The sequence below is a fragment of the Diabrotica undecimpunctata genome, chromosome 5, assembly GCF_040954645.1.
Source record: "Diabrotica undecimpunctata isolate CICGRU chromosome 5, icDiaUnde3, whole genome shotgun sequence".
Lineage (NCBI taxonomy): Eukaryota > Metazoa > Arthropoda > Insecta > Coleoptera > Chrysomelidae > Diabrotica > Diabrotica undecimpunctata.
Genome location: NC_092807.1, coordinates 13,050,554 through 13,063,533, shown reverse-complemented (window position 1 = coordinate 13,063,533; position 12,980 = coordinate 13,050,554). Strand labels below are relative to the sequence as shown.

Sequence of the window (12,980 nt, the reverse complement as noted above, 5' to 3'; positions counted from 1 at the left end):
TCCCAATCTAAGAATCCGGCGACTCGTCATACAACAAGGTTAAATTCACACAAACCAAGCAAAGCAACAAAGAAGGCTGGGAAAATACAAGCACAAAGGGGGCCGTCCCTCCAGCCGAGTATTGATTATTCGCCAACCATTTTGTACTGGGCCATCACAACAGCGGCCAATCATCGTCCCAAGTACGCAAACGCAATAGGCGTGGCCCGAAATGGAGGGGATCACTTCTAGTTTAGCGATAGAACCGAGCCGAGCCGATTGTTGACCGAATTCGAGCTCAGTCTGTATTTGACTGCCGTGGGTGATGTTTTGCGAGACCGTGTAGGGCGATAGCGATTCTAAACGCATAAAAGACGAATTCGCGAGTTTTTGTGGAGCGTTTGAAAAAGTGCTGTTCGTATGGTGATGTCAGAGACCGGGGGACTGGCAATGCACCAGTTACCAATGCATCACAGAGGCTTGGTTCAACCTAGCCTTGTTATGAACCCTCATCCGTTGTCAGATTCGTGTTCCGTCGAATCACAAAGCAGTAAGTTTCTTATTTATTCTGTAAATTATAAGTAGCTTTCTTTATACTTTATTTACAAACAACAAAGAAATTTTCAAAAGCTTAAAGCTACTAAAAATATGTAATAAGAAATAAAAATTGGATATTCTTGTTATTGTTTGGTTTAAAACACATTCTTCTTATGTTTGTTAATGAAGAAAAACCACTGTCAAAACATAACCAACCAGACAGTATGAAGAAAGTAACATTTAAAAAGAATTTAAGCGTATAAGAACTGTATAAAGTTATTTTTTAATATTTCTCTTTTAAAAGGAGAGGATTTGTGACTCGGGCATTTAAAAGAAGGAATTTAATATTTATACATTCTGAACAAGGCCCCAATATTTTCAAAACATTTTATTCCTGGCAAGCATAGTTGCTAATGAGTTATTTATTAAACAAAACTTTTAGTTCTGATTTTTAAAATAAATTGCTTTACCTTTTTGGGTGACCAGCAGATCTGATAGATTTAGATAATTGTGACTTGGTACTAAGTGCCAAATCCGAATATAGGGTAGATACAAAGATATAAAATAAGATAATAACCTATAGGCAAATAATGTTCAGTCAAGAAAATTTTTAATCCATTAACTCCCAAATTTTTTTTTCTTTAAATTTCAAAATTGTTATACACAATTATCAATAGGTACTTAATCTTTTTTTAAATAAGGAAATATTCATGAAATTATTTTACATCATTACATTTTTAATTTTGTCTCGTCCTATAAATGGGACATTGGGCTTTAAGGGTTATCATAATTGCAAGTATAAGTGAATTAAGTTAAAAATAGTTACGGTAATTAAAATTTTTGTTTACATCTAATTAAAATAAGTTTATTTTTTATAATATTGTACAAAACAATATTTGACTATGTAACAGCGCATTTCCCACAATATAATATAGTATAATTTCACTATTTGAGAGAGTGAATCATCGTTTAAAGGCCCAGAAATGCGGAAAGCTGTTTGGAAATCCAGTGACGTACACTTACTTTTATTTTAACGTTAATTATATTTTATTTTTCAAATATTAATGTTCGAAATAGGCCACAATATATTTATTTACAAGTTTTTACTGACGTTTCGATCTCTATATCCAAAGACCGCTTTCAAAGATATAAATGATAGTTATATTTATTTTATTTGTTTATTATTATAAATTTTTATAATCTTATATTGTTTATTTTTTTTTTCTATCTTTAAAAACGGAATAGAGATCGAAACGTCAATGTATTAAACATGTAAATAGATATATTGTGGCTTATGTCCAACCTTCTCCCTAAAAATACAGAATGCCACAAACAAGCAGCTATAGAAAAATAAATATATCTGTCATTTGTATGTTTGAAAACGGTCTCTTTATAGAGATCGAAACGTCCGTAAATTAAACATTTGAATAAATATATTGTGGCTTATTCCCAACATCATTTCTAAAAATACAGAACGACAAGCGAAAAGCCATAGAAAATAAATAGTACTATCATTTGTATAATTGAAAACGGTCTCTGGATATAGAGATCGAAACGTCAATAAATAAACATATGAATAAATATGTTGTGGCTCATTCCCTACATTCCCCTAAAAATACAGAATGCCACAAACAAAAAGCTATAAAAAAGAAGTAATTTTGCAGAAAGTTTACTGATACCAACCGGCTGTCGCGGAAGTTACGCTAAAATGTCTTTTGACGTGACCCGTCCTTAAAGAGTTACACAATGAAATTTTTTTAAAACAAATTCTAAGACAGTTTCCACACCACCCCAGATACTTTTTTTAAATGGGTGTTCGCCAAGAGCCATATTGTCTTATTAAATAAAATGAACAAAACACTTAAACAGTATAAAACAAAACAAAATAAAATCCTATAAAACAAAATAAAATTCTATAAAAACAAAATAAAAATAATGTTTGATGTGTTTAAACACAAACACTATACACACTTACTATGTTCTTCTCGTTTTTTTTTGTTTTTGGTTTTTTTTATGCTGATGTTCTTATTAAACTATTAGAAAATATTATTCGCTGCCTAAACCTGAAGATGCAGTGCTGCTATCGCTGTCATTATCTTCACCACCTGGTGTAATTATAATTGGCTCTAGTAAAACTTTTATATAAGTGTCAAGTTCCCACATACGATGTTCTTCTTTAATTATGTGGCCTATACATTTAGCCCATTTCTCTGGTTACATGGAGGATTGCTTGAATCAAAAGTTTCTTAATTTCGTTTAATTTGAACGTTTTGTTATTGCGTGCTACTTCTCCTTTCACTTGCTCCCAGATAAGTTCAATGGGATTAAGTTCGCAATGATAAGGTGGTAGACGCAGAACTCTGACACCATAATCTTTTGCAGTTTCATCTACAGCATATTTAAGATATTCAATTTTCCTTAACCGTGCAATGTCAAGGAGCTAAATTTTGAGCATTGATTCTTCGTATGCAATCCCCTTTTCTGTAAGCCATTGTTGAATCCTCCCTTTCAATTTCTTTAATAATCACCTGTTTTTTTCGACTCAAATTGAAGAAAACCATCATCAAGAAACCCTGTATCACTTCCTATATGGGTGACGATTGAACGCCGTCCCTTTCCTGATGGAGCTTTTAATCCTGTATATCAGCCTTCTATAAATGCTTCGCGTTTACTTTTGACATTTAAATCTTGCCAAACTTTTTCAACTGTATGACCTTTTCCAACCTTAGTTAATCCAGGTTTCATCCAAATAACATATTTTGGGCCCAGTGCTGCGAATTTTGCGTATTTCTTCTAAATATTTTCTTCTCCGCACAATAATTTTATTTTTTTCTAATAGCATACTTTTTCTGTTGAGTTTTACATATCGAAAGTTCATTTCACGCATGGTCCTGGTTAAGACTCTACGAGATATCTTGGGTAAGGAGTCATCGTTTTCGAGCTCTTGAGAAATATTTTTCAGTGTTTGAATTTCACTCCGAAAATAAAATGAATGAATTTTTCGACGTATAATATTCCTTGTCTCGTCATCCAAAACAATGCTTTTCCTACCTCTAGTTTTACCTTTTTCTTGCTTTTTATTTTCCGATGTATTTTTAAGTACACGATAAATACAGCTAACGGATACTTTTGTTAAACTGCTACAAATGTCGACCGCTTGGCTAACATTTAATTCCATTTTTCTGCCGACAATTCCTTCATAAACGTTTCGTATTATTACCTTCTCTTCGGACGTTAACATTTTCCGTCTCTTTTGCGGCATTTCATTTTTGGAATCAACATCAGAATTTTGCAGTCTTCTCTTGGAACAACTCGGTTTTTCGTCCAACTCCAATAAAACTCAAACCAAATAATCACAGAATATAACTAAAAATTTACTATAAAACGACAAACTATAACACTCGTATTATTAATAACACGTTTTATCAATAACACAAACTTATCGCATAAAATACCCTACCCTCAGAAACGCCAATGTAAATAACCTATTGTTGATGGGCACTCGCTCGACAAAAACTAGTCTTACGGCTTTCTGTGGATCTGAATTGAAACGGAATTCCGTCGCTAATTCCAAAGTTGCCAAACGATTGAAAAATATTGATTTAAAATATCGATTTTTATTTTATAAAGTTAAATATGTAACGAAACGGAACATATAAATAAAATTTATTTCATTACAATTTTGTGCTTAATTTTTACTATTGAAAAAATCAGGTTTTTTTGTATTTTTATGACGGTAATAATCGCTGCATGGAAGAATACAGGTTTTGTATGACCATAATTACTACTTGTGAACAAGAATTGGCTACATTGTACGACAACTTCTGGTCAAGTCTACTATAGAGAAGCACAAATAAATATACTACTTTATATATTCTGTAATTTCTTATGAGGAAACGCAAATTGCAATCGAGAAAACAGGCAGTTTTCGAGGGCAGCTGTGTACATTTAAATTTGAGGATATTCCGCGTTTAAACTATGATATCACTCTTCTAAATTGAGGGTTTCTACTTTAGTCGTTTGGCTTTACAATTTTCTTCTTGACATCGTCTCTGCCTTTCACGTTTATCCACGAATCCTTTCTCACCGGATTATGTCCGTAAATACTTTTAGATGTTGATTGATTTGGTCTCCCTACTACGAACCCCTTCCCATATCAGTTGGCCCAACGTTAGATTGATAAAAAAATTAAATTTTAGAGAACAAAAATAAAAGCGCAGCGTAAATTTTAGAAGTTTTATTGGATCGAACATTTTTGAATTTCCTAATTATAGAAAATGTTTTATAACGTAATGAAAACTATTGATTAAACAGAATAATAATAAATTTAAAAAAACAAAAAAAAATGTGAAAGTTTACCACTGAATTCTTCTTCTTGATGTGTCTATCCGTTACAAATGTTGGCGATCATCATGGCAATCTTTATCCTATCTGCTTCTTCTTCTTCTTCTTTTGGCATTATAACCCTGGATGGGTCTTTGCCTGTCTGGCTATGTCCTTCCATTCAGATCTCTCTTGTGCCCCTCGTCTCCATTGTCTTATGTTCATTGTTTTCAGGTCGTCTTCCACATCATCCAACCATCTCGTTCTGGGCCTTCCTTTTTTTCGCCTTCCTATGGGCTTCCATTGTAACATTTTCTTTGTTGTTTTTGCATCATTTTGTCTCTGCACATGTCCCAGCCATGACAGTTTTTGACTTTTCACAAATCTTACAATGTCATAACCTTCATTTAACTCATTAACCTCGTCGTTTCTCCTGATTCTCCATGTGCCATCTTCCTCTTATACCGGGCCATATACTTTCCTCTGTATTTTTCTCTCGAATGTCCTGAGTTGGGCTTCATCTTTTTTCGTCATTACCCAAGTTTCACATCCTATCTGCAGCAGCGCGAAAAAGCTGCACAGATGTTGTATTGAACCAGATTCTGAGGTTCTTTAACCAAGATGTTCTTCTTCTTCCTGCGCCTCGTTTTTCAAATATTTTTCCTTGCAGGACGGCTTGAAGGAGAGCATATTTGGATTCATTTCGCATAATATGTCCGAAGAACTGTATCTTTCGAGATTTGATGGTGGTCAGTACCTCTCGACATAACCGCATCTCAAATGCTTCCAGTTTTCTGCACATATCTTCTTTCAAGGTCCACGATTCAACACCATCAAAAAGGACAGAGAAGACGTAGCATTCTTACTTTTGTATCAAGAGAGAGGTTGCGCATTCTCCGATGCGTTCTCTAATCTCCTGGTTGTTGGTCCATTCTTCATATATTATGGTGCCGAGGTAACCACTGAGTTACATCCCCTTTATTTTTAATGACATCCACAATTCTTCGAAGCATAGTTTTTACCAAGTTCTGACAAAATTCTAATTAGTTAGAAACCCATTCCAGAAGTGGTATGCCATGGTCGTAAATCTATTTTAAACTCTTTTTTGGAGCTACCTCTGACACTGGATTTAACGTAATTATGAAAAAATTCACGTATGTTGACATAAGTAAATGCATAGCCAGGGTTTAGTGAATTTTTTTATTGTTAAAAATAAATTAAAAACCATAAGGGCAATGTTTTTAATAAATATTAATAAAAATGCCATATTAATTAATATGGGAACTTATAAAACATGCAGAGTTATAATTTGTGTACGGTTATCGACTTAAACTGCAAATTCCATAGGTGGGCCAACTGATATGGGAAAGGGCTCGTATATTTCTTGTAATGAGTCACATTTTAGGTGGGAAACTGCTATAGATCGACGAAAATATTGTGAATATTGAGCAATACCACCACTTCCTACTTCTTGGCTCTGATTTTAGTGGCATTGGATTTTATAAAAAGTATTTCTCCATTTCCTCAAATCGAAAATCTTATGATCCACGAGGTGCTTTACTAAGAGTTTTTTAATCTTGTAAAGGACACTTAGCTAATCTATTTTCCCGAAGCTTCTTGTTGCTTGGTATTCATATTTTTGCAAATGAAATAACAAATCTCTGCTGGTAGCACACTGTCTAAGATATCGAGTACTACTCCTGATCCCAAGGTGAAAGATCATTTTGTAGTGTTGTTTTGATAGTATAAAGGCTAATGCGGTATGTCCATAGTATTTCACAATAATTTCATCAATCAACAATTCTTTTTAGAAAATTCCATATTTTTTAAATTCAGTATTATTTGTAATATTGAGGAAAGGTCTTCTTACTTTGAATCTTCTGTCGTCTTTATCTATACAGTGTGTCCGTAAAGTATGGAATAAATTTGATATTTCCTAAATGAAAAGCCTTTTTAAAAAAATCTAAAACACACCGATTTTTAAGTTTAATATTCTACATTTTACAATAAAATTTCATTATACAATGTGATACACATTAAGGTGATGACGTTATCCGCTCTTTTTTAAATGTAGCACCTTGTATTTTAGCGACATTTTTAGATCGATAAAAATGGGCTCATTCCAACAAAGTATAATACTGGGGGCCTAACGGATATAATTTGAAAGATATGCGCTTAGAAAATTAATGTTTATTGATTTCTAATATTAATAAATTATAATAAATAACTTGAAAGTAATCCAGTTATTAATACATGACTTTATCTTAAATGTTCGAATTATAGCCCTTGTTGTATTTAACAGTAACCCAAACGTTGTACAAATTCTTGTAGAACCTTGTTTATGGTTTCTTGAGAAATATTATTTAATTCTTTACGAATTCTTATTTTTAAGCCTTCAGTATTTGCAGGTTTCCTTTCATAAACAACATTCTTCAAACGACCCCACATAAAATAATTGAAAGGATTGAGGTCTGGCGACGTCGCTGGCCATTCAATATGTCCACGTCTTCCAATCCACCTGTTCGAAAAAATTTCGTTTAGGTACCTTCGAACATCTACAGCATAATGCGGAAGCACACCATCCCGTTGAAACCATAAACTTTCATCAAAACCTCTAGGAATAATTCCACTGGGGAACAAATTAACTAAAGTAGGTACGAGATACTCCCTTAAAAACTGAAGGTATGCTGGCCCGTTTAAATTACCTTCGAAATAGTAGGGTCCAATGATTTTATTTCTTACAATGTCAGTCCATACGTTTACCTTTTGCGGGTATTGTGTATGATGTTCCCGCATCCAGTTGGAGTTTTTTTTTGCCCAGTATCTACAATTCTGACGGTTGACCTCGCCATTTAATTTGAATGTAGCCTCATCAGAAAAAATAATATTTTGAACCAAGAGAGGGTTTCGGTGGCTGTTATCCGTCATTATTTCGCAAAATTGAATTCTTTTATCTAGATCATCCTAGTTTAATTCCTGTACAACTGTGCATTTTACCTACTTTACTTACTTTTACGCACTTTGTGTACGGTTGTTTTGCAAACATCGAGATCACTACTAACCTTACGAACAAAAGTGTGCGCATCTTCTTCAAAAGCAAGTAGAACATCTAATGTTGTAACATAATTTACAGAGGGACGACCTGATTTGCGTGCATTTTCAACCGTACCAGTTTCTCGAAATTTCTTTTCAATCTTACTTACTGTTGACTGCGTTATGGGTCTTTCTGGATATTTATTATTAAATAAATGACACACTTCCATCTGAGTTCGCGATTTGTCTTCATACCCAATCATCATGAGTATTTCAAATATTTGCTTTACACTCAAATTCATTTCTACTTCAAATTAATTCTAAGCAATAATACAGAACATTCACGAATTAATACAATTATTATACTACTTAATTGTTATTGAACGTTACTAAAAATAATTACATTTCACTAAAAACTAGTAGTAGGCTACTTTTTTGCAATTGATAATAAATAATTTATTTTCTAAGCGCATATCTTTCAACATATATCTATTAGACACCGAGTATTATACTTTTTTGGAATCAGCTTATTTTTATCGACCTAAAATGTCATAAAATATAGGGTGTTACATTTAAAAGAAGAGACGATGACGTCATCACCATAATGTGTATCACCTTTTTTAATGAAATTTTGTTGTAGAATGTAGAACATTAAACTGAAAAATCGACGTGTTTTAGATGTTTTTAAAAAGGCTTTTCATTTAGGAAATATCGAATTTATTCCGTACTTTACAGACACACTATACATTATCAGTAAAATGTATAAATTTTTTAAATTTCAAATACCTACTACAGGGTACTAAATTCTATACATGCATTTTTTTATATAATATTTATACCTACCAAGATTTTATTCTTCACTCCAATAATATCGCTTAGAAGGATATTTGATGATATCCAGACAATAAAAGGATACTTACCTAGTAATGCTTTGAGGTCATCCAAAGAAAATATAAAATTAGGAAAAATACTCAATAATGTCTTCCAATAAATTATTTTTTAAAAAACTCTCCAAAAATTTCAACAGTGGTAAGTTTATTTAGGTACCAAATTTTCATAATCTATGTATACTATAGGTATATTGATCCTTCATAATATGGAAGTTTTGTGTAAACTGGTAAAACTTTTTTCCGTTAAATTCCTCTTCTGTGAGCTAACGTATTTTTTCGATATTGTTTTTCAGAATATTTGATGACCATTTTCAATAGACTCGTCGATTTTGGACAATTGTATATTTTTTGAAGATTTTCATTTTAATAGCAATTCTCCAGCTACATCGTTTACTTCGACTGTTCCTATTTAGCAAATAATCATCATTATGTTTGTTAAAATATTAAGTTAGTACTTACCGTTCAATAATTTCTCCGAAATATGAATAAATAAGTATAAAACTTTTTATATGTAAGTCGTAATAAACAAATGCCAAATTAAAAAAAATACAACGACTTTTGTGCAGATTCACATTCAACTGAATACTGAAATACTGCACATTTTGATAACGTTAAGTACCAGTGTCCTATTTGTAGGACAGTAAAATAGAACTTTAGTGACGATTCAATATTTTATATTTCCCAGATTTATTTATAAACATAGTTTATAATAAACATTACTTAACAAGATTACTCCAATAAAAGATAAAAAACTACCGATATGAAACTTATTATTAAATGTATAAATCTAATAAATGAATTGGTCCAATGTATATAATTTTATTATTGAAAAGATATTGGAAAAATGATACAACAAAAATTATAATTCAGTTTACTACAGCCTAAAAAACAAATTTTAAGGGTTAAAAATAAATAAAATTTTCAGTGTCCTATTTATAAGACACTAAAACGCTAGCGTAAAATGGGTATTAGGCGGCGATGAAGAACATATACAACTACTATCACTGAAAAAGAAGATTCATAATACTTTATTCACATGTGATACATGAATAATGTCTACAGAAGTTTAGCAAACTAAATCTACAGCGCAAATTGAATATTTTTAGTATTAAAACAAATCTGATACATTTTTTTATTCTAATTTTTAGAACTTTTAGACATTTACCGGTTACTATAATTTTTTGTATGTATAATGTTGAATGTTATACTTTATTCAACAAAAGGAGATTCAAATAGTAAACAAAAAACTTAATATATATTTATTGGCTAATATAAAATGGCTTTATTGTGGGCGCTATAGCGACATCTGAGAATAAATCGCGAAAGTAGAAATGCGATGATTTCTTGGTTGGCGAAACCAAAATTTAGATGTTTGCTTTGAATTTGATTTACAATTGCGATAATATATATAGAGCATTGACGAAAGGCAATATCAGGTCCTGCCCAAAATCACAGACCATGGATAAAAAAAAAATGCCAGAAATAACTCTATACGAAATCAAAACTGCACTTTTAGAAATGAAAAATAACATATCCTCTGGCGATGTCGTAGTAGTGATCGAAGCGATCAAACTAGGTGGAAATAAAATTATCCATGCTTTGGCCAAGCTTTTCACCGAATGCATCTACCAAGGAAAAACTCCTCAATGGAAGAAATCCACCAACTCACCCCCTAGGCAAGAAATTGGCTTCAAGGCTGTAAACCTTCGACTTTAGTTTAATAATTTTAATTTCATATGTTCTATGTTTGTATTTTGTTATTGTTTAGATTTAGTCACTTAACCTTACACCATTATATGGTAGAAAGGTTTTTGATAAAGTATATAGATTTAGTCATACTGCTCACACTCCCTCTAAGGGAAAAATTAATTAATCACAGATACCTACACTATCAAAAGGATTGAGCTCTTTTGGGGCCCTTTTCGTGTTATTGAGACCTAGGTGACTTGGTAGGCTGAAGTATCTCCTAAAAATTTTCGTACACATCTGGACGTCGAGAGTAATACAGCTTTCTGCATGTTCTTATAGAGATATTCGTTCAGACCCAGCTTTTTTTATGTTTTCCAGGAGGTTCTTCGGCATGACTCCAGTAGTAGAAAGAATAATAGGTATCGTGACTTGGTCGGTCGGAGTATCTCACAAAAATGTTCTTTCTCTTATTATCATTGTATATCCAGATTTAGCCATACGGCTCACAGTCCCTGTAAGGGGAAAATTCACTCATCCCAGATACCTACGGTATCAAAAGTATTGAGCTCTGGTGGGACTCTTTCCATGTTATCGAGCCCTAGATGACTTGGTACGCTGGAGTATCTCCCAAAAATGTTCGTACACATCTGGACGTTGAGAGTTGTACAGCTTTCTGCATAATCTTGAAGAGATGTTCATTCAGACCTAGCTTTTTTATATTTATGTTTTCTAGGAGGTTCTTCGGAATGACTCCAGTAGTAGAGAGAATAATAGGTATTGTCTAGATCTAGGTACTTTCCATTCTCCACCCTCTTCATATTTGAATTTCCAGATCCCTATAATTTGCGATCTTTTCGGTCTGTTTAACACAAAGAATATTGTTGTTGGATATCGCCACATCAATTAGTGTTGTTTGTCTCTTTAGTTTATTAACTAGTATGAGATCTAGTCTATTATGTGCCACTGTTTGGTCTGTGGGCACAGTGCGCTCACAGTATAGCTTGTAGTTGTCATTCTCAAGTATACTTTCAGAAACGTATTGATAATATGGCAGATGGTTTGTTTGGAGGAGTCCCAGTTTGATGTCTATCTCTTGATGAAAGATTATCATACTACTACTACTTGTCGGTTTATAACGTTCTCCGCCGTTTTCCGACTTCCAATCGCCACTTAGACCGGTTGTTCAATAGATCTTCTTCTATGACCCTCTCTCTCAGTTCTTTATTTATTCCTTCGCTCCAACTTTTTCTCGGTCTACCTCGTTTTCTCTTTCCTTCTGGTTGCCACTTTAGTATTTCTTTTGGCATTCGTTGTTCGTCCATTCTTTGTATGTGTCCGAACCAGATAAGTTGTTTTGTTGTTAGATCATCTGTGATTGTTTGTTTGATTCCCATTATTTCTCTAATGCGTTCGTTGGTAATCCTTTCTCTTCTAGATCTTCCTGCGGCTCTTCTCCAAAAATCCATTTCCGTTGCTTTCAGCGTTGACAGTGTTCTTTCTTTCAGTGGCCATACCTCACAGCTGTATAAAGTGATACTTTTTACTATAGTCTCGTATATCCTCTTTTTATTTTCTTTGCTGATGGATTGGTCCCATAAAATGGTGTTTAACATTGTAATGGCTTTTCTCCCTAACGTATTTCTCTCTCTTATAGCTTTGTCTAATGTTCCATCTTGTGAAATAGTGATACCTAGGTATTTGTAGTCACAGCAGTGCTTTATCGTAGTGTTATCGTCTAATATGAGATCTTTTTGTTCTGCTCCAATGCACAGGTATTCGGTTTTCTTTTTATTTACTTCTAGACCCCATATATCATACTCTTCAATTAATTTTCGTGCCATATAGTTTAAATCGTCATAATCTTGAGCCATTATTACTTGATCGTCTGCAAAGTTAAGCGTATATACCATAGTATTGGTGAGCGGTATCCCCATTGTCCTGCATTTTTGTTTCCATCTTTTTAAAGCACTTTCGAGGTATATTTTAAATAAAGTGGGAGACAAGCAACATCCTTGCTTTAATCCTTTTGATGTTATAAATCCTGTTGTTATTTGTGTCCCTGCTTTTATCTTTGTTATTGGTTGGTTGTATAGTACTTTGACGGGTTTTATTAATTCTATATTAATATTCGTGCTTTCCATTGATTGCCACAGCTTCTTCAGTGGAACGCTGTCGTAGGCTTTCCGTAGGTCGACGAACAACATATGAATCTCTTGATTCCTTGCCATTTTTTTTTCTATTATCTGGGTTAAGGAGAAAATGTGGTCAATAGTGGATCGACCCGTACGAAATCCTGCTTGTTCTTCTGCTTCATAATCTAAGTATTCTCTCTCGATTCGGTTCTTTAACACCTTTCCATATATTCGACTCATAGATCCGGTTACAGCTATTCCTCGGTAATTTTCACAATTATTTTTATCACCCTTTTTATGTATAGTGCTGAGGTAAAGATTATCATTATTATTATTAATATATAGGTAAAGTTTATACGAATATATACATTGGAAAAGAGGATTGGTATTATACTGA

General features: G+C 33.0%; 1 protein-coding gene across 2 annotated transcripts in view; it reads left to right on the top strand.

The window, feature by feature from the left end:
* The first annotated feature begins 285 nt into the window (after positions 1 to 285).
* Positions 286 to 12,980, top strand: part of tup (LIM1_Isl and LIM2_Isl domain-containing protein tup) — a 128,229-nt gene continuing 115,534 nt past the window's right edge. For both annotated transcript variants that reach the window (XM_072531507.1, XM_072531506.1), the window contains exon 1: positions 286 to 529. In XM_072531507.1, the coding sequence (XP_072387608.1) occupies positions 400 to 529 (130 nt within the window). In that variant the 5' untranslated portion in view covers positions 286 to 399. The remainder of the gene's footprint in view (positions 530 to 12,980) is intronic.